General features: G+C 43.9%; 1 protein-coding gene across 3 annotated transcripts in view; it reads left to right on the top strand.

Annotated features, from left to right (window-relative positions):
• Nucleotides 1-21,609, top strand: part of VGLL4 (vestigial like family member 4) — an 84,874-nt gene that overhangs the window by 23,636 nt on the left and 39,629 nt on the right. Inside the window, exon 1 of one of the 3 annotated variants that reach the window (XM_069736771.1) lies at nt 15,132-15,793. The exons of the other annotated variants lie outside the window; for them this stretch is intronic. Within the exon in view, the coding sequence (XP_069592872.1) occupies nt 15,712-15,793 (82 nt within the window). The 5' untranslated portion in view covers nt 15,132-15,711. Of the gene's footprint in view, nt 1-15,131; nt 15,794-21,609 lie in introns of those variants that run through there. 3 annotated transcript variants of the gene reach the window in all.

The following is a 21,609-nucleotide window of genomic DNA, read 5'->3' as shown; positions in this document are numbered from 1 at the left end:
TAGACAAGATGATTCCCAGTACCACAATGGAACAGATGGTAATTCAGCATTCCACCATTTCTCCTCCCACCCACCAAGGATCTGTAGAAAACCTCTCAGGTCCAGGACATGGACAACTAGTTTGGATGCATTTCTGTAGGTCCTCAGAGGTGGAGCAATGGAGGGTGTCTATGGCAGCAGACACACCAGACCTTAATATGGCCTACAAGACCTATCTACGTTCTCCATATTAACCAAAGCTTTACGTTTTCTGCATCCATGTGACATGTCCCGGGACAATTTATAAGCATTAGTTCGAATACATATAAAGCACCTCAATGGTTCAGTCTTAAGCATGCGGGTCACGTTTGCATTAAAATCAATAGCTTTTTCCATGCATTGCAGCATGGGAATAGAACTACGGCCTTTTTTGTGTCTTGAGATTAGACTCGCCCCTCGTTTTTTCTTTTCTAGTGTGTATCATTGACTTGTCGTATAGCTACACCTTCAAAGCCAGACATCTGGAAGCCACCCTGGTTCTCCTAAAGTCATGAAAATTTTGCCAGCTAAGATAAAAAAACCGAGATCAAAGAGATCCCTGGTAGCCATGTTTAGCCCCGAAGTGAGTTATTTGTGAAATTTGAAGTGGATCGAGAAGAATTTGTTGATGTTTTGGTTTCAAGTCACATTTGTGGGAGAAACCTGACACAATAGTCCTGTAATGATGCTGAAGACCTCATCGCAATGCTGAAATACCAGAGTCTCATGTGACTACATTCTTACCTGTGCAACCCCCTTTGTATTGTTTAGAAAGTGCTAGTTACACTGATCAACCATAACATTAAAACCCAGGTGAGCGTTAATGGTCTTGTGAGGCTTTCCCGATTATGCACTGCTGTGTTCTTACCAAGGAGGACAACTGGTTGACAGGCGACAGGATCATGGGCGCCTGAGTTTCAGTGATACTTGTGGGGAGTAAGGTCTAGACCATCTGCTCTGATCCATAGTAGTTACCATCCCGGCACAAGAGGAGCGACATGGTGACATCATTTTTCTGTAGGCCTCAAGTCTAAGCGGCCTACAGAACAAAGTGGTGGGGCAGGGAGATCAAGGCTCCCTGCTCCACCGTAGGTACAGTGAAAAGTGGCAATCACTTTGAGAGGGCCTGGGGCGACCGCTCTCTTGATACCCCCAAATATCCCAGGTAGGTAGGCTACTAGGGATGTCATGACGTTTTCTAGTAATATGCCATCACTTACTAAGATGTCAACAACTTCTCCTAAATCCTTAATACAGAACAAGTCACCTGGGACAGTTTTCTGGACCCTTTTACGCCAGTTTTACAGCTGAGACACTTTTAATAAATCTTCCCCTTTTGTGTTCTATGATACATTGAGGCAGAAAAATGCAGTTACGGTTAGGTGTGTCCTGCTCCAAACCTGTTCTTCATAAGAGGTAATCTAATAATTACCTGCCCTCTGAAGACACTGCCTGCCGGAGCTTGTTTGACATGCATAAAATATCAGACACCCCCCCCATCCAACTTTTCCAGCGCCATGTTAGGAGGTTCTTTATAATTCAGCGATCTCATGGTCGGGAGCATTGCAAAAGAAACACTGGAGAAGATTTACATGGTGCAAATCAGTGAGCAGAAGACGGAAAACTTTAGATAAACCACAAATGCCATAATATCTGTTAATTTAGTTTTTTATTTTAACTTTGGACCTTTTTATTAGGTGTTAGTCAATGAATGTAGGCTTGGAGGTTCTCGGTAACGGAAACTGATGAGGGATTGCAGCACAAAAAGTGCAGATTTTGGAAAGTTGAAGCTGGCGTACAAAATCCCAGGATTTTGGGGGGACAAAACCTATTATAGGCTGTGTTCACACTAGGCTTTTTTTCAGTGGGTTTCTTTCGGCAGCAAAACTTGCTCTCTTGGCAGTAAAGAAGCTGCAGGACAAAAAAGCAGATTTTGGACGGTTTTTCTTGCTTTATTTTTTCTGCGTTTGTCATGCTACATTTGTCTTTTGTGCATCCTGATAAAGTTTAGTGCAAAAATAAAAATCTGATTCTACTTCATCAGGTTTTGGCACAAAAAAAACGCTGCAAAAATTGATGCCTGCATTTTTATTTTTTTTCCCCACCACCCATTACTTTCAATGGATGAAAAACGCTGAAAGAAATTACATGCTCCATTTTGCAAAAACCATGCAAAGCTCAAAATCCTGATGACAAAAAGTAAACTGCGTGCATGAGGTTTCTGAAATCTCATAGGCTTTGTTGGTACTGTAAAACGCAGCTGAAAATTTGCATAAAAAAAAAACTGAAAAAATGCTTCGTGTGAACATAGCCATAGAATTGATGGCTTTTTTTTTTTAAGTCTCTGCAGTTTTGTAAGTGACATGGCTGCTTTCTTATAAAATTTAAGTATTGTGCTCTCTCGTTTAAAAAAAAAAAAAAACAAAAACAAAAAAAAACAAAACGCATTTATAAAAAGGTGCAAATGAAAAATAGGTAAAAAGTAAACAAAAAGGCATAAATAAGATAATGAATCCGGTCTATTGACTCCAACCGGACTGGTTCTGTTCTGCTCTAGTCCCTTTGATGGACTTCTGGCTTCTCTTCTGGTGAGGGGGAAGGGGTAAAGGCGAGGTTACGTGACTGCTGCATCCAATTATTCCAAAGAATGGCGGTAGTAGGAACGCCAGCGGTGTGGATGGAGAATGTTTTTAGCGTTTGTTTTGTAATTTTAGGAGATTTTGTGTGTATATATAAATTATCTATATCTCTATCTCTCTCTCCCCTCCAGTTTCCCCCTACAGGTAGATATTCTTATGGCATTTCTTAGTGACAAGTGAGGCCCGTACTGCAAAATTTAACACCTTAGAAGAAAATTTTAAGTAGAGAGTAAGGAGACTAATAGGCCATGCAGTGCTCCTCTGGGAAATGTAAATATGTAAATAACCTCTTTCAGAGAGGAAAAGGACTGGACCTCTATTGCCACCTATAGGATGTAGCAATACTAAGTCAATCAAGCTTTTCTCGAAACCTTGCCAAGTGACTTGGGATAAAAGCCAAATAAGTAGTGATGAGTGAGTGTACTCGTTGCTCGGGTGGTCTCCGAGTATTTGTTAGTGCTCGGAGATTTAGTTTTCATTGCTGCGGCTGAATGATTTACAGCTACTAGCCAACCTGAGTACATGTTGGGATTCCCTGGCAACCAGACAACCCCCACATCTACTCAGGCTGGCTAACAGCTGTAAATCATTCAGCCGCGGCAATGAAAACAAACTAAATCTCCGAGCACTAAAAAATACTCTGAGGTCACCCGAGCAACGAGTACACTCGCTCATCACTAGTGCACATATTTCGTGGTGTTTGCCTCTCATTAGTGCAAAGAAAGAGACCTGATTTGTCTGGGTGAGAGATGTCTCTTGACAGAGGAGTCTAGAGGGTAACGTCTTTCGCTGTGGAGAGTTGCCAAGCGGGTGTAAGGAGACTTATTGGCCACTAGATGGTGGCCCGATTCTAATGCATCGGGTATTCTAGAATATGCATGTCTGCGTAGTATATTGCCCAGCCACGTAGTATATTGCCCAGCCACGTAGTATATTGCCCAGCCACATAGTATATTGCCCAGCCACGTAGTATATTGCCCAGTGATGGAGTATATTGCCCGGCCATGTAGTATATTGCCCAGTGACGTAGTATATTGCCCAGTGATGGAGTATATTGCCCGGCCATGTAGTATATTGCCCAGTGACGTAGTATATTGCCCAGTGACGTAGTATATTGCCCAGCCACGTAGTATATTGGCCAGTCACGTAGTATATTACACAGCTACGTAGTATATTGCCCAGCCACTTATGTCACAGGTTAAAAAATAATCATATACTCACCTTCCGAGGGCCCCTTGTAGTTCGGTCACATTACCGTGATGTCATGGCAGGTCCTTCTCGCGCAGGACCTGTGATGACATCGCGGTCACATGACCGTGAGTTCATGGCAGGTCCTTCTCCCATACCATCCTTGCCACCGGAACCTGCCGCTTGCATGGAGCGGTCACCGGAGCGTAGCCAGGAGCGGGAAAGGCGGCGGAAGGTGAGTATATAATGATTTTTAATTTTTTAAAATTATTTTTAACATTAGATCTTTTTACTATTGACACTGCATAGGCAGCATCAATAGTAAAAAGTTGGTCACACAGGGTTAATAGCTGCGGTAATGGAGTGCGTTACCCGCGGCATAATGCGGTCCGTTACCGCTGGCATTAACCCTGTGTGAGCGGTGACTGCGGGGAGTATGGAGCGGGTGCCGGGCACTGACTGCAGGGTAGTAGGGAGGGACTAATCAGACTGGCCATCGCTGATTGGTCGCGGCAGCCATGACAGGCAGCTGGCGAGACCAATCAGCGACTTGGATTCAATGACAGACAGAGGCCGCCACCAATGAATATCCGTGACAGAAGGACAGACCGAAAGACTGAAGTGACCCTTAGAAAATTATATAATAGATATCTGACTTGCCAGATGTCTCTTGACAGAGGAGTCTAGAGGGTAACGTCTTTCGCTGTGGAGAGCTGCCAAGCCAGCGTAAGGAGACTTATTGGCCATGTCTGACTCGCCATTACCCAAACAAATTTCCCGCGACTTAGTCCCCGTTTTGAGATATTTCTATTTTATATAGGAAAAAAGAAATGAAACCCATTTCTGGAACAGAACCCATTGTTTTTTTTTTTTTTTTAAAGCCTCCGGGATGCACAAAGATTATGCAAATTAGATTTTTCCATCCCTTCTACATTTCCTTTTTTTGTATGCATACATATTGGACTTTTATATAGCTTGTGGAATGGCTCATTAATGTATCATCAGCCATAATAACGATGACATCTGGTAAATACAGTAATAATTACCGCAGAACATGATTTGCAGAATATTTATCCGGTACTTCTGGACTTTGCGTCGTACATTTGGGAGAGGACTTTCTCTGTCTGTCTGGATCTAAATATTTGCATTTGACTCCTGGGAGTTTTTTGCAGGTTGCTGACAGCGGGGTGAGGTATTTGAGGAATGCTTGCTGTACTAATAGCGTCCACCAGGTGGGGCTGTGGGCACGTGGATGCCGGCTGCAGCCCTTTCTGCTGTGTAATCTTATGACTTGTCTCATTTCACGTTTATGAGATGTTTAACTTTCAATCGTTGTCATAAATCGTAATTCCCCAGTGTGGTATTTATTATGGTAGATGGAATATCTTCTCTGGTTTCCAAACTGTGCAGTGTGATTTGAGTGCAAGAATTTCCTGTACTTGTAGTCCTTTTTTAACTGTAAATGTTCATTTTGCGCTCCGTTCACATTGGCTTCAATATTAAATAGAAACCGTTACGTCAATGACGCGTTTGTGTTTGTTTTTCCAACCAATCACAACTGAAGGATCCGATTTGACTTGGAGGGACTCGATTACTGGTCAAACCAAGCACTCTGTGCACCCTCGACGTGGCCAAATTCACCTTCCCATCTACTTGTTTCCCATTGATCTCCGCCCTTCTCTGGATTTATAAAGCCAGAGCTGCCAATCAAAATGGATAATAAATGAGGCAAAGGATAAAGGGAAACAAGTAGATGGGAAGGTGCACTGGACAGACTGGCCACCACATCGTGCTCCAATCACCTGTGCTTGGTTTGAACAGTCATTCTGTGCTGACTGACTCCCTTATAAAAGGAGTCTGCCGGCCCACGCTGACTGTATAAATCACCGCCTTGTAGTGGATATAACATATATAGATATCGCACCCATAGTGCTTTTAAATCTTTGCCTTTCTCTACAGGAACGGAAGGATAATCAAACTTTCTAATTGGGGTGCAGCCAAGAGGCTCGGTGCGGCCAAGAGGCTCGGTGCGGTCAAGAGACTCGGTGCACGCTTGGTGCGGCCAAGAGACTCGGTGCAACCTTGGTGCGGCCAAGAGGCTCGGTGCGGCCAAGAGGCTCGGTGCACCCTCAGTGCGGCCAAGAGATTTGGTGCTCCCTCGGTGCGGCCAAGAGGCTTGGTGCTCCCTCGGTGCGGCCATGAGGCTCGGTGCCCCCTCGGTGCGGCCATGAGGCTCGGTGCCCCCTCGGTGCGGCCATGAGGCTCGGTGCCCCCTCGGTGCGGCCAAGAGGCTCGGTGCGGCCAAGAGACTCGGTGCACGCTTGGTGCGGCCAAGAGACTCGGTGCACGCTTGGTGCGGCCATGAGGCTCGGTGCCCCCTCGGTGCGGCCAAGAGGCTCGGTGCACCCTCAGTGCGGCCAAGAGATTTGGTGCTCCCTCGGTGCGGCCAAGAGGCTCGGTGCCCCCTCGGTGCGGCCATGAGGCTTGGTGCCCCCTCGGTGCGGCCATGAGGCTCGGTGCCCCCTCGGTGCGGCCATGAGGCTTGGTGCCCCCTCGGTGCGGCCATGAGGCTTGGTGCCCCCTCGGTGCGGCCATGAGGCTCGGTGCCCCCTCGGTGCGGCCATGAGGCTCGGTGCCCCCTCGGTGCGGCCATGAGGCTCGGTGCCCCCTCGGTGCGGCCATGAGGCTTGGTGCCCCCTCGGTGCGGCCATGAGGCTTGGTGCCCCCTCGGTGCGGCCATGAGGCTCGGTGCCCCCTCGGTGCGGCCATGAGGCTCGGTGCCCCCTCGGTGCGGCCATGAGGCTTGGTGCCCCCTCGGTGCGGCCATGAGGCTTGGTGCCCCCTCGGTGTGGCCGTGAGGCTTGGTGCCCCCTCGGTGCGGCCGTGAGGCTCGGTGCCCCCTCGGTGCGGCCATGAGGCTTGGTGCCCCCTCGGTGCGGCCATGAGGCTTGGTGCCCCCTCGGTGCGGCCATGAGGCTCGGTGCCCCCTGGGGCCCACTGGTTTTGCATGCCTCTGCCTCCTCACTGGTGATTGGTTGGCCTGCACTCTCCCTGCACTCTCACTCCAGGCAAGTCACCACTGGGTGCTGTGGCGCACACCTGTAATCCTAGCTACTATGGGAGCCTTGGGCTGTGGGATCACTGGTGCTTGTCAGTTCTGGTCCTTCCTGTGCTGTGTGGATCAGGGGTCTTCTCTGTCCTCAGCATCAATATGGTGACTCTGAGCCAGCTGCTTGGAGACACTAAGTTGATGGAGAATGGGGTGTCCTTGGTAAAAAAAAAAAAAATAAAAAGATCCAATCACCACTGATGGAGCATTTCAGAGACTCATTCTCAAGAACTAATGGGGTTCCCATCAGTCGGACCTCTACTGATCTAGAAGTCATACGTCATAGACATCCCAGTGGATCCATGGGTTGTCTTCAATTTGGGGAGCTGTCCTGGGAGGTATACACTGACCTCAACCGTGTCTGTGCCCGAAGACCACAGATGCAGCGGAGTATAATGGTGGAGGGAAGGGCTGATGGGTCGTTCCTCCAGCCTTTAGTGTTTGTAAAGACAGAAGGTCCTGCTGGTACCTTAGGGTCTCTGTCAGTCTGTGGTTATGTGACTGGCAGTGAAGAAAAGGGAAGAGGAGCAGGACACAAGTACTTGTTTGTTATGTCTGTGTATTACTGTAGCAGAGTTGTGATATATTGGTGTAGCAGAGCTATGTATGTGTATTCTAGCCGAGCTGTGTGTGTATGGGTGTGTATTGATATAGCTGAGCTGTGTGTGTGTGTATATCTGTGTTCATTGATGTAGCAGAACTGTATGTGCATTGGTGTTGCAGAGATGTGTGTGCGTATATATAGTACATATGTATAATTGTTTAGGGGTGTGCAGTGATGTAGCGGAGCTGTGTATTGATGTAAAATATAGGTGTGTTGATATAGCAGAGCTGTGTGTGTATTATAGCTGAGCTGTGTATATGTGTGTGCATTGATGTAGCAGAGCTGTGTGTGTATTGGTGTCGTCGAGGTATGTATTGATATAGTATAGCTATGTGGGTGAACATTGATGTAGCAGAGCCGTGTGTATTGATGTAACAGGTGTGTGTGTGTTTTATATAGCAGAGCTGTGTGTGTATCGGGGCTGTGTAGTGATGTAGCAGAGCTATGTGTATTGATGTAACAGGTGTGTGTGTGTTTTATAGCAGAGGTGTGTATATCGGAGCGGTGTTTATGGCTGTGTAGTGATGTAGCAGAGCTGTGTGTATTGATGTACTAGCAGAGCCATGTGTATTGATGTAACGTGTGTGTGTGTGTTTATATAGCAGAGCTGTGTGTATATCGGAGCTGTGTATGTCTGTGTAGTGATGTAGCAGAGCTGTGTGTATTGATGTAACCGGTGTGTGTTTATATAGCAGAGTATATCGGAGGTGTGTTTGTCTGTGTAGTGATGTAGCAGAGCCATGTGTATTGATGTAACGTGTGTGTGTGTGTTTATATAGCAGAGCTGTGTGTATATCGGAGCTGTCCTTATGGCTGTGTAGTGATGTAGCAGAGCTGTGTGTATTGATGTACTAGCAGAGCTGTGTGTATTGATGTAACAGGTGTGTGTGTGTTTATATAGCAGAGCTGTGTGTATATCGGAGCTGTGTTTATGGCTGTGTAGTGATGTAGCAGAGCTGTGTGTATTGATGTAATAGTTGTGTGTGTGTGTTTATATAGCAGAGCTGTGTGTATATCGGAGCTGTGTTTATGGCTGTGTAGTAATGTAGCAGAGCTGTGTGTATTGATGTACTAGCAGAGCTGTGTGTATTGATGTAACAGGTGTGTGTTTATATAGCAGAGCTGTGTGTATATCGGAGCTGTGTTTATGGCTGTGTAGTAATGTAGCAGAGCTGTGTGTATTGATGTACTAGCAGAGCTGTGTGTATTGATGTAACAGGTGTGTGTTTATATAGCAGAGCTGTGTGTATATCGGAGCTGTGTTTATGGCTGTGTAGTGATGTAGCAGAGCTGTGTGTATTGATGTAACAGGTGTGTGTGTGTGTTTATATAGCAGAGCTGTGTGTATATCGGAGCTGTGCTTATGGCTGTGTAGTGATGTAGCAGAGCTGTGTGTATTGATGTACTAGCAGAGCTGTGTGTGGGAACATGGAATTGCTTTGGCACGCTAGATTCACCGCTGTACGTGTCCCTCTTTCTCATTTTTAAAAGTTGGGAGGTAGACACAAGCTATCATCAATCCTGTGGTTAGGTAATATCTAGTAATTGTGGTAATAATTCTTGACACTGACTTCCTTATCAATCGCAGAGAGTCTAAAAGTTGAGATACTGGGAGAGATAATGGCAGAGCGATCATTAGGTGTCTGTAGTGTGATCTTCCTGGGTCCCTATGTCTGTGACCTGGAGCTAAGGTCTTGGGGTCACCCCCACCTTTAGGTTCCTGGTTTACTTTTTAGTTTTTCTGTCCCTATTTCTGTAGGTTTTTCATTCTAAATGTGGTATGTAACAGCTAGAGATGGCCTCCAGGGGGCGCTCCTTAGCTAGAAGTGAAGATCTTGGTGACGTAAGAGTAAATACTGGATAAACCGGACATGTAGAAGGTTCTGTATGTTTTTCTTTAAAAACGTCAGAGCGGTTGTGGAAAGCAATCCGTTCTTCTGGAAAGGACGGGACTGTTATAACAGGTGCTGCACATTACCCAACCTGTTATTAGTTCCTTAAATAGCCGACCCCATGAGGCTGCGATAATGCTCTTTCCAAATCTCGCAGACATCGGGCCTTATGATCGAATCCAAACTGACTTACTGAAGGAGTCTATTAGGACCCCGGAAATAAGGCCGCAGGGCAAAGTGTATGGCAGTGAGGAAGCTCGTTATTCTGCGTGGTGTAGTGAGGATTGCCTGCGGCCCATAAAGCAAATGTCCGGGTTACAAGTATTAATACCTCTTCCAAAAGTAGGAATGCCACTTTTTGTGCCAACTCTGCAAAAATAATATTTATACTCGCCTAATGCTAAAGACCAAGTCCCCTTCTCCGGCCACAGGCGGAATAATAGTAAGACCAAGTCCTCTTCTCCGGCCACAGGCGGAATAATAGTGATGTCATTGTGCCGCCGGCATCTTGTAGACCCGCCGCCATCTGTAGCCTACAGGATAGAGGGTTTGGGTAGGGGGATCGGCCCCGCGATCCAACAGTATCACCGCCATGTTGACGCAGATTGAAAAGTAGAAATAAAATGAACTATCACGTGAAACTGGCTAATGAAGTGAGAGAGAATGGCCAAGACCAACCATTGACTGAATTCATCGTTTTTTGTTTTTTTTTGGCTCGTCTAATTGGTTGATTTTTTTTTTTTGTGCCAATTTTTTTCAATATGACACATGGGGTCTATGAATTTTGCTCAAGATAAAAAAAAAAATCTTTTTTTATTGTATTTAATTTTTTGCACCTTTTTTTTTTTTTATATAGAGCAAAAAGTCACACGTTCCACTAAAACGTCATAAAGTTTTCACAACCATTTCAGATGTACATAAAATCACTCCAGGGGAGGAGGGCTGCAGTACATGTGCGTAAAAACAAAAAACAACCTGTGACTTTGTAAAAAGTCAAAATTGGTGCCTGTTAAGGAAACATCTGGAAACCACAAACATCGCCTACAATGACAAACCGAAAAATGAAAAAAAAAAAAAAAAATAAAATAAATAAAAGGGTACGAATACATTTAGAAAACTACAAATTAAAGGAATAAGGTGCAAATGAAAAAACTACGAAAAAAAGGTACAAACGCAATAAGCAGGACCATTAGTTCTTCTCTAGTCATGGCTCCTCACTACTTGCAGCCGATCAGATCGGTGAGGTTCGGACTCTTGGCGCCCACTGAGCGGCTGTTTGAAGGGTCGGCAATGTAGCACCTTGCGTTGTCTAGTGGTTGTAGTATGCAAGGAGAAGATGATAAAGTCCTGGGATATCCTTTTAAGGAATGGGTCCACCTTGCTCTTTGAGAATGAGGAACCTCTAGGGGGCCCCTTTGTAACCATCGTTGACTTGTTTGACTGCTCGGCACACTTCTACAGAGCGTACTTGCCGGCTAGGCAATGTTTTTGGCTAGTAGAAGTGTTCCTAGTAGCTCACCAGTTAATTGCCTTGCTGTACAGGAGTCGGTGGCCTATCGCCTACTTTATGTGCATATCTCCGTACATGTGCTAATTCCCACCACTGTGATTGCTGATTTCGATCTTCCTTATGATGACTCAACTACATCTGTACAAACATCTGCAATCTCTCAGTGAGGTCTCTTTATAACAAACCACATCCTGGTGTGTGAGCAGACACAATAAAAATCCCCTGCGCGGCTGCCCGGCTCTGGCCTCACACTTTATTACGCTCTGTTCTCTCCAGTTTTCTGTTCTCTACTGAACATCTATCCTGACGTCCATGTTGTCCTACTCTAGGAACCTTCTTTAGATGCCACCACGATGCACTATGCACGCAACAAGGTCATATGAACACCAAGGAAGGATGGGTCCACCCCGCACAGGACGAACTCTAAACCTGAGGCCTCCTGCTAACAGTCCCTCCGATATCACTGTTCTTCTATCCTCCTGCCAGATGGGGCAGTATGCCGGCTAAATAAATGAGGGTGGTTTTGAAAATCTGGATATTTTTTATGCCTTTGTCTAGCCACATCCCCATACCATTGAAGGATTATGCCATAATGATGCCATGTTAAGGTACCCATGACTAACATTTTTTTAACGCTACCCCCTTATACCTCCCAATGCGCATGAACACTTTGTTTGAGCGTGCGTCTGTTTTAAATTAGGAAAAGGTAATAATCTCCTGCCAGAGACTTTTGGCGGTGGCCCATTTCACCTTCAGGGACCCCGTAACCACAAAATGACTGTTCAAAGCATGTACAGGTGCTTGGTGCACCATGTCGGGGCCAAATATTTAAGCGCACCTTCCCATCTGCTTGATTTCTTTCTCTCCACCCCCTCCTCCATCTGTGATTGACAGCTCTGACTTCATAGAGTCCGACAAGGGTGGAGATGCAGAGAAAACAAGCAGGTGGAAAGGTGCTCCTAAATGTTTGGCTACACCATGATGTACCGAGCACCTGTGCTTGGTTTGAACAGTCATTCTGTGCTGACAAGGGTCCCTTTTAAGGCCGTATTCACATGCCATGGCCATGAAGCAAAGCATCCCTATGCCGCTGCAATTTTTTTCACCCTCTACTGCACAGACGCTTATTTTGAAGGGAAGCAGTCGTTTCCCCTGCAAGATCGTGCATCTGATTGGACTGTCTGCGTGATTTAGCAGGTGAAAGAGTTGTGTTCCTGTTCTAGGAGAGTCCAACCAAGCACAGGTTCTCAGTGCACCCTTGACGTGGCTGAGTAGTTCAGTGCACCTTCCCATCTTTTTTTTTTTTTTCCTTCCATCCATCTTCACCCTCTTCTTCCTTGATTTGAGAGGTTTAAACCAGCCAGAGAATGACAAAAATGGAAAACCGAGAAGGTGTTTGGCCACACCAAGGGTACACTGAACGCCTCTGCTTGATTTGAACAGTCCCTTTGTGCTGTCGGATTCCTTTTCAGTGATTTTGTGCTGTGAAAAGACTTGAGTGGCACAGGACTGCTGTGGTTTGGCTACAGCGTGTGAACGCAGCCTTAAACCAGGGTGTTTAATGTTAAAGTTCAACATATCCATTCCTACTTTGTATTTGTATTTTTTTCTTCTTACTGCAGGGAATCCAACACGGTCAGTTGGGGCGTAACTAGAATTCACAGGGCCCCATTGCAAAATGAACTGGGCCCCCAGCACATAATGACGGGAGACTGGTAGAACTGGGCCCCATAGAGGCTGTCACAGCGATGGTTCTAGATCAGTGTAGTTCTAGCCCCTCGGTGCAGTTTTTTTTTTTTGTGGGGGGGGTGGTGAAGGCAGCAGATGGAGTCACACCACATGTTTTTCCTGCTGCCAAACAACCTGTCCACATGGCGTTGAAACAGAAATTAGCAGCTGTTTAATTACTAATCCGACAGGTGGAGATAAACCAACAGAACCTCCTGGGATTCTCTCTTTCGCTGATTTTCAGTTATTTCATAAATGCACTAATGGTGGCTACATCTTCTGGTCTGTATTATGCCGATGTTTTTCCCGACCTCCTTGGCTCTTGACCTGAGCCATAGGCATACCTTAGCTGGGATCATGAGATCCGTAGTTGAGCCAGGAATTGCTGCCATAATACGGGCAAAAAATAGAGGAGGATAGAAAATTTGCCTCTAATTTTTTTTAAACCTTTTTTGGCTGCCATGGGTCAATATTCGCCAAAATTTTCAATGACTTTTACCTTTTCATTCTGAGCTGTCAAATAAGGGGAGTCCCAAGTAGAAAGCCCCTTATCTGAAGTATAGTATGCCCCAATAGGAGATACAGCTCTGGCAAAAATTAAGGTATATTTTTGAGTAAAATGTAAATTGTTCTTTTATTCTATATTCTTTTTATTTGTCTGCAAATTGAGATTCTGGTTTGGCTATTATCCTAAGTCATGTGACAAGGCTCGTTAAAGGGTCGACATTGACTGTTAGGATTGCTACTTCCAATAGGTGGCACTAGAGTTCTAGTCCTCTTCCTCTCTGAAGAGACAATTTGCATATTTCCCAGAGGAGCATTGCGGCTTTAAGTCTCCTCATCTCGGCATGCTTAGCATGGCAATCTCCGCAAGGAGAAACGATACTTATCGGTCAGACGCCTCTCACTCAGCCAAGCCAGATTTCCATTTTGCACTGACGAGGGGCAGTACCCCGAAACAGTGTCTGCAAATTGAGATTCTGGTTTGGCTTTTATCCTAAGTCATGTGACAAGGCTCGTTAAAGGGTCGACATTGACTGTTAGGATTGCTACGTCCAATGGTTGGCACTAGAGTCCTAGTCCTCTTCCTCTCTGAAGAGACAATTTGCATAATATAATATAAATCTTTACGAAGGAAATGATTGTATGTAAATGGTGTATAAGTAACAGATACAATGACAGCAGTTCATCTCAATAACACCTACTCGGGGTGTACGCAGGTACACTGAAACAGAATTAACATTAGTATGCGAGCAAAATACAACGCGATTAACCATTTCTCTGCATAAATCAATAATACGACAGTGTTGTGCCAGTTCTTTAGTAATCGCCTACTCAGAGCAGTTTTCGAAGTGTTTCTTACAGAATAGGCCTTTTCTCCTAACTAACCTGACCTCCTATAAGATAATTTATTTATATGCGCATATATATTTAGATGTAAGATGGTACTGGTATGTCTTCAAACTGACATAGAAAGGTCCTTGCTAGGCTGAGTCCCGAATTATTACAAATGCTGTCTTTAAGCTCTTAGGGAATGCCGATCTCTCCAACGCAGGGTTTCTGTAAGTTCTTAGAGATAGAAATGCCATCCTGAAGCTCTTAAGGAATGTGATCTCTCCCAACGCAGAGCTTCCCTTAAATACTTAGCGATAGGGCCTCGCGTGGCCTAGCCCAAGATGCTGTGTACTTGATTGTCCTCACATGGTCACCTCATGTCAAGTCCAACTACGCGTCTCAAAGTCACCTATCAACAGAGTTGCACTGCCATATCCAGACTAACGATCTGCAGCTTCACTTCAACCCGGACTCTCCCTCCAACCGAGCACAATCCGCCCAAAACTCCCGCGCTCCAACTCCGGCCTCTCGCAGCTGCCCTCTATTGGCCAGATCATACATTAAATCACAAATCTCCAACAATATAGTTAATAGACTTACAGTGGCTCAGTATTTTAACCTAGTTTCTTTGCAGCACTTGGGTCAAATCCCACCAAGAACAACTGCAAAGAGTTTGTATGTTCTCCCCCACATTCGCGAGGGTTTCCTTCTGGGTTCTCTGCTTTCCTTCCACACTCCAAAGGCCGGACTTTAGATTGTGAACCCCGATGGGGACAGCGATAATAATGTCTGTTAAGCGCTGCGCAATACAATGGCGCTCTATAAGCGAGTGTAATCGGTAATCTTTCCTAACGAGTTTGTGTCCTGGTGCATATGTGGTAGGTGAAGTTCGTTGAAGCCCCAACTTGTAAACGTAGTGTTGCTCTAATGGTGTACAACAATTTTTTTTTTTGTCTTGTACAAGATATTTTTTTTTTTTTTTTTAAAAATGAGTATGACTCCATAAATCTCGATGACTTGCAGTAGAAATCTGGTGTATTTGTTGGACAGGTTGCAGTAATCCCTTCCATTTGTATATACCTGGGTCTGACCTGGAGGAGGGGGCTTTGGCTCTGCTTTCTGTCACTCTCTTGCTTTGACACAGTCTCCTCTTACAAACACTCTTGAGCATTTGGAGGAGGCTGATCTTCTGCTGAAAATATCCCTGACATGTGAGCCGCTCCAGGGAATCACTGAGCATGCTCCCTCCTCCCAGGCTGTTGGGGAGAGGAAGCTGACTTACATTGGAGTCATACCAGGCATAGGCTGCGTGTCAGAGCAGTGAACTTGCAGCAGGGCTGTGAGAACTGACTGGCTTTGTCTTCAACACTATATATTTTTTTTTTTCTTCCTTTTTTCTTTTCCACCACAACCTGCAGAAAGGTCTGGTTTAGCCGAAACCCCCCCCCTACACCCCTCCTTAGTCTTGCCAAGGCAGAGTCGTCACCCCTTCCTCTAATCGGATTTTGCTTTGATTTTTCATGTACTTTTCTCTGCTTTTGTTGTTGGAGGCTGGGCCTTTCCGTCTTGTGAAATCGTAGGGAGAGCCGGGATCTGTTCCGAAAACTGTCCGCTGCTTCTATCTTTTTTAATTTTTTTTTTTGTGGGTGAAGCGAGAAAGCTGGTCTTTCCTGCATACCCAATAATAAATGCTGTTTATGAAGATGGATCTGTTGAACTACCAGTACCTGGACAAGATGAACAACAATATTGGCATCCTGTGCTATGAAGGTAAATGCCTAGCCTTACCCTTAACCCTAACCCTGACCCTTAAATCTAACCCTTATTTCTGCCAGTTTTAGAAGTTTTATCTTATTTTTCACCTCTCGGCAGCACACCACTGGTTTGTTTATTTGCATCGTACTTCGTTATTAGGAAAGTTTGCAGCAGGGAGTTGGTTTACTTTGTTTTTGTTTTTTTTTTTAATTTCTCAATATTTTCTTATGTTTTGTGTTTAACTGGTTTTATATACAATACCTATGCAGAATTTACCGTATATCATTTAAAAATTGTTCATAAATTATATATATTTTGTAAATTGGAAACTTATGCATGAGAATGGATGCTTCAAACACGATTCGTTCTATATAATTTTTCCATTTTCCATTTAGCTTTTTTTTTCTCCCAGCATACTCCCTTTCTACTGGTATTTACCATACAATCAGCACATATACATTGTGTATGTGTGTGTTTGGATAGCTTTTTTTTCCTCTTCTTTTTTTTTTTTTTTGTAATATTAGAGGTCACAGATCACAACACTGAACACAATCTCCCCTTTGTCTACTGTCCTACTTCCTGTCCAGATCTGCCATTGAAGGATGTGTCCTACACACAAGTCCCCTGTGGAACGTAGTACATTATGCCAGACTACTATTTTTAAACAACTCTCTGAAATCGATTTTTTTTTTTTTCCCCTTTTTTCTATTACGTTGGATTGTTGGATGAAGTTTGTGTCCACTCTTGTCTTTATTTTTTATATACATTTTTTGTTGTTGCTGCAAGTCGTGCTTTAAATCTGGTTATTACCTATATGGGATAATGGTGTGTGTGTATATATATATATATATATATATATATATATATATATATATATATATATATATATATATATATATATATATATATATATATATATATATATATATATATATATATATATATATATATATATTTTTAAGGGTAACTTTTAGAAACTTTTTTCTTTTGTGCTAGTTTTAGTTGGTTTTTTGTTTGTTTGTTTTTTTGTTTTTTTTTTGTTTTAAACTGGATTACATGTAAAATTAAAGCTAGAACCAAAAGTATGTTATGCTTTTAACAGTGAAAAAAAAAAAATATCTTATATTTACACCCTATAGACTATAAATGATAATTTGAAATGCATAGTTAATAATTTATACTTTTTAATTAATAAATTTTAAGATTAATTTTAGGTTTCAACGTGGTTTTTTTGTTAGCACAAGGTCTAAATTGAGCACATTGAAAGTTTTTAATGTTGTGGAAATAGTTAAGTTTGAGCTGTACGTGCAGCACTGGAGCTGGGCAATGGCCTGGTACTGAGGGTGGGGGGATACAAGACAGGCATCAGTGAGTTTGGCAGTCGGCTCCTCACGCTGTGACCATATGCAAACAGAGCTTGGATTTCTACTCTCCATAGTCTTTCTGTGCTCTGAACTTTTTCTCACAGTGAACAAAAGATCCGTAATGGAGGGGATACAATGCAGGCTAGCGGCCAGTGGGCTTTTATACCGAGGGGTCTCGTATTTGATGTACGTTGGAACAGTTTTTCTACATTTGCTGCCTTTTTTTTTTTTTTTTAAATGTATCACATAATTTTGTAAATCGGGCTCTATTGTTCCAGTTTTTAGCATTGATGACAAAGGAGTTCCAAAGTCACCTTCATAACCCTTAATAAGGTGACGTTTGACATTTTTCGAGTAGGTCTCCAAACTTTGTAATGCACCGCTCCAGTCCAAAGTATCTCGAAGTATTGTCGTTATAGGAGTTTTTATAAAATCTCCTGCAAAGTGCATCAATCAGTCTATAAAAAAAAAGACTTTGGGTACACTCGAAACGTGGAACGTAATGTGATAAGTCAGGTTTTAATTTTTAATATTTTCTGTTCTTTCCGCCATTCTGGAATGTTCTGCGTTCCGTGCGCTGTTTCTTCACATTCCACAAATGTAAACAATGCAGCTGGGGAAATTCTGCGAACCTTGTGCATTCCTTGCACTTCTCGAGAACAGGAAGCAGAGCTCCCCATGTGCCCCACTGACCGGCCCCTCTTGAAGAGGAGGGGGTGGATAGGTAGGGTGTGGAAAACTTTTGAAAGACTTCTTCTGAAGTGTTAAAACTTCCTCATGTAGTTTCTTCACCTTCCAGTAAAGCCTAATTAATCCACTTTTGTAGTGTTACGGTATATGCCGTATTGGTGTAGTGCATATAAACAGAACGTGTGGTGGATAATTTTTAGTATTGCTTCGCCACCTTTTTAGAAAGTTGTATGGACCTTTTGAGCACTATTTTTACTATTTTTTTTTTTTTTCATAAAACCTTATATAATCATGAAAACCCATCGCTTTACTTATTTGGCTTTGATCCTGAGTTACGGTAGTCTTTATTATTGTTCAGAGCTGCATTCATAGTTCTGCCAGGGGGAGATAAGAGGGCTCCGATTTACCAGATTCTTAACTAATCGCTTAGGTTATTTTTTATTTCATACATTAGATTTGTGTTTTGTTTTTTTCTTCTGTTTTTGATAATATCCCAGGCGCTATAAGGTAAAGAAGATTTGTGCTCCGAAGCCTGCAGAATTGTGAGCACAGCTCTTCAGATCCAAGGAATGGATCCTGACTGATTGAAAAAAGGCTTTCCAAATCATTCAGGCTGCGTGAACTGGGCTATGAGATTCAGAGAAAGACCACCACACCTGTCCATAGAATCCAGTGTGGCAGCTCCGACCTTCTTTACTTCAAGCACCACTCCGCGTTTGTTTGTTTTTACACTGTAATTTTTAAAATTTTTGAAAAATTACTAATAACGTGTTTAGGAACAATATTCACATGAAGGTTGTATGGCAGAGTAAAACACACTGAAACTTTTATCCATGGTTGTTGTTTTTTATACCAGTCCACCACCGGAGTGGTATCACTAATGTTTGATCGCTGCCCTTTTTTATAATACTTACCAGCCACGGTCTTCAGCTCTTCCCAGCACCGCTCTGGTCCATCTTGTGACCACTGCTCCTTGACTGACCGGAAGTCAGAGCCTTGTTCTGTCTTATAGACTTGCATCAAGTAGTGACTTCTTGCTCGCCCAGCAAACACTGGAGCGATCCAGCATGAGACAACCTGCGGAATCCGGACCGGAGTGGCGCAGATCACAGAAGACGTGGCTGGTATGTTACTACCTGCAGACAACACGCATGACTGATACCATTCCGGGGGTGAAATGCCAAAAAACAACCATCGGAGTACTGCTTTAAAGGATTCTTCCTAAGATAATAAGTATAGTAACTCACTGATTGCTGAGGGTCTAACCGATGAGACCCACTGCAATCCCAAGAACTAAGCTCAGGAACTGGACTCTGCAGAACTTCTGTCTTGGATAGAGCAAATAATTGACCCTCTGTTCCATTAATGGTCTATGGGACTAGCAGAGGAAGCAAAGTGCAACGCTTGGCTATTTTCAGAAATCCCATTTCCGATGAATGGAGTAGAGTATGCGCAACTCTTCACCATTCAAGGTGGGACTCTGCAGAATTTGGTTCCCAAGTTCTCGAGACACTTTCTTGGGATCCCTAGCTTTCAGTAAATTTACAAAGAGTGGATAATGTGTTAAGCTGTCAAATATGACTGGTATGTGTGAACGTTATGTCTAATGGATGGCAAAGTAGCACTCTGATGTTTTTGAAGGATCATTTGTGGCCCATGCTTTTGAAGAGGAAGATCTTTCTTTGCTTTGGACCTCTTATGGGAGTATCACACTTGAGATTCCGGGCTCCTTTTGCGCTTTTCATTACTATTATTTTATCTTATTCCACCGACATGGTAGCATCACCAAGAAAAAAATAAAAAGCTATGCCTGTCGAGAGCGCAGGAAGAGGCAGCTCCCCGCCTGGTGTCACATGGCAGATATTTGAGCCGCGAGGAGGAGGGGGAGGAAGACGCTGAAGCACAACATCTGTAACTTGTTTTTCAAGGAAATTCAGTTTGTTTGGTCTTTTTCCCCCTTTCTCTCCTCCTTGGTGTATAGTTATTGGTGGCTGAGGGTTGTAGGAAGGCAGTTTGTGAGTCAGGTTAATATGACGTTTGTAATGGAAGACTTGTAGATATGGATCGCTGAGCGCTGCAGTTTCTGGTTTCCCTAATTATAGTTTGTGATTGCAGGAAAGTCTGGAATCCCACAGGACATAGTCCATGTCCATGTTTATCCTCCTGGCAAATGTCTCGCTCCAGTAACCACTGCTAGTGTCTTTACGTACCTTTATAGTAATATGGCCAAGTGGATCGTTATTGATGAACTCTCCCAGACTATAAATCCCCTTTCTGTTTGAAATACAGAAGATATATGTATTCACACAGACTGGTATCAGACATGGAGGCTGTGCAGAAGGCACACAGTCGTATAATTCTTCACTATGGAGCCGGGCAGCCTTTGCGCACTGCTGTACGGACGCCATTGAGTGCTGAGAGATGCGGCTTTATATTCAACAAGCCCTGTTTCTTCTCCGCGCTTGGATCCAATCGAAGGCCACATCTGCATGGAGATAGTTTGTTCTCCTGTTTGCATTCGTAGGTATCCTCCAGGTACTCTCTTCCATTCGTACTCCAAAAAAAAAAAGGTAAATTTAGAATCTCGTAGAAATATGTCTGCCAAATTCGGACATCTATTGATGCATACCAACATTCGTAATCTTGGGTAGGAACCAGGGCTGTGGAGTCGGTGAGCCAAACCTCCGACTCCCAACTCCTCAATTTCCATGATACAGACACTGACTCCAACAAAATGGACTCTGACTCCACAGCCCAGCCAGGGCTGTGAAGTGGGTAAGCCAAACCACCGACTCCTCAATTTTCCATGACACCAACTCCACCAAAATAGGCTCCGACTCCAAGACTCCCGACACCACAGCCCTGGTAAGAACCAAAATGGTTGACCCCAAGTGCTGACATAAGGATATGAAACAGAACTTTTATTCTTTCTTTCTTTATTTTTTTTCATTGGGTTTCCATGGGGGGAGCATGGTGGATAACACTGTAGTGTTGCAGCGCTGGGGTCCTGGGTTCAAATCACACCAACATCTGCAAGGAGTTTGTATATTCTCCCCGTGTTTGCGTGGGTTTCCTCTCAAATTGCCAAGGACCTGCTGAGATGGAATTTAGATTGTGAGCCCCAATGGGGACAGTGATGATGTGTGTAAAGTGCCAGGCAATTAATGGCGCAATATAAGCGTGTACAATAAATCTTAATAAAAAAATTTAGTTCTGTAGTGTTGTGCGCCCAGTCAGACACCACTTACACTATTCAACCATGTGGAGAGTCAGCCATTAAAGTTGGCTATAAAAATAATTTGCAAGATGTAACCCACTAATATCAAAGTTGGCCTATGGTCCTATGAGTAAGGGTCCTCACGGCGCAGTAGTGATAATGACTTATTTCTATCTCTCCCTATTGAGGTAGACATGCATGATCACCAGAGCTTGCATGTCTATGATGGAAGCTGGATAAATGGTTGTTCTAATTAATTATGACAACGGTTTGTGCCTTCTCTGCTGGCATGAAATATGTTCTGTTCAATGAATAAATTTAGCATCGGAGCGGGAGGCCTGCAGACCACATTCTTGAAGTTTGTAGAAACATGTCTGTAAATGAAGAGCGTCTGCAGGCTGGAAATGTTCTGAAAGTTAATATAACGTCGTCTACATAATTAGAGCACTATAGCATTATTTGCAATTCCGGCAGGAGGAATTACGGATGGGTTTACAGGAGCAGAAACTACAATTCCCAGCAGAACATGACATCCACATACTTCGCTGTGGTTTACCAGC

Source organism: Ranitomeya imitator, chromosome 8 (assembly GCF_032444005.1).
Source record: "Ranitomeya imitator isolate aRanImi1 chromosome 8, aRanImi1.pri, whole genome shotgun sequence".
Lineage (NCBI taxonomy): Eukaryota > Metazoa > Chordata > Amphibia > Anura > Dendrobatidae > Ranitomeya > Ranitomeya imitator.
The sequence above is the reverse complement of the archived record's forward strand: the minus strand, read 5'-3'. Positions and strand labels throughout refer to the sequence as shown.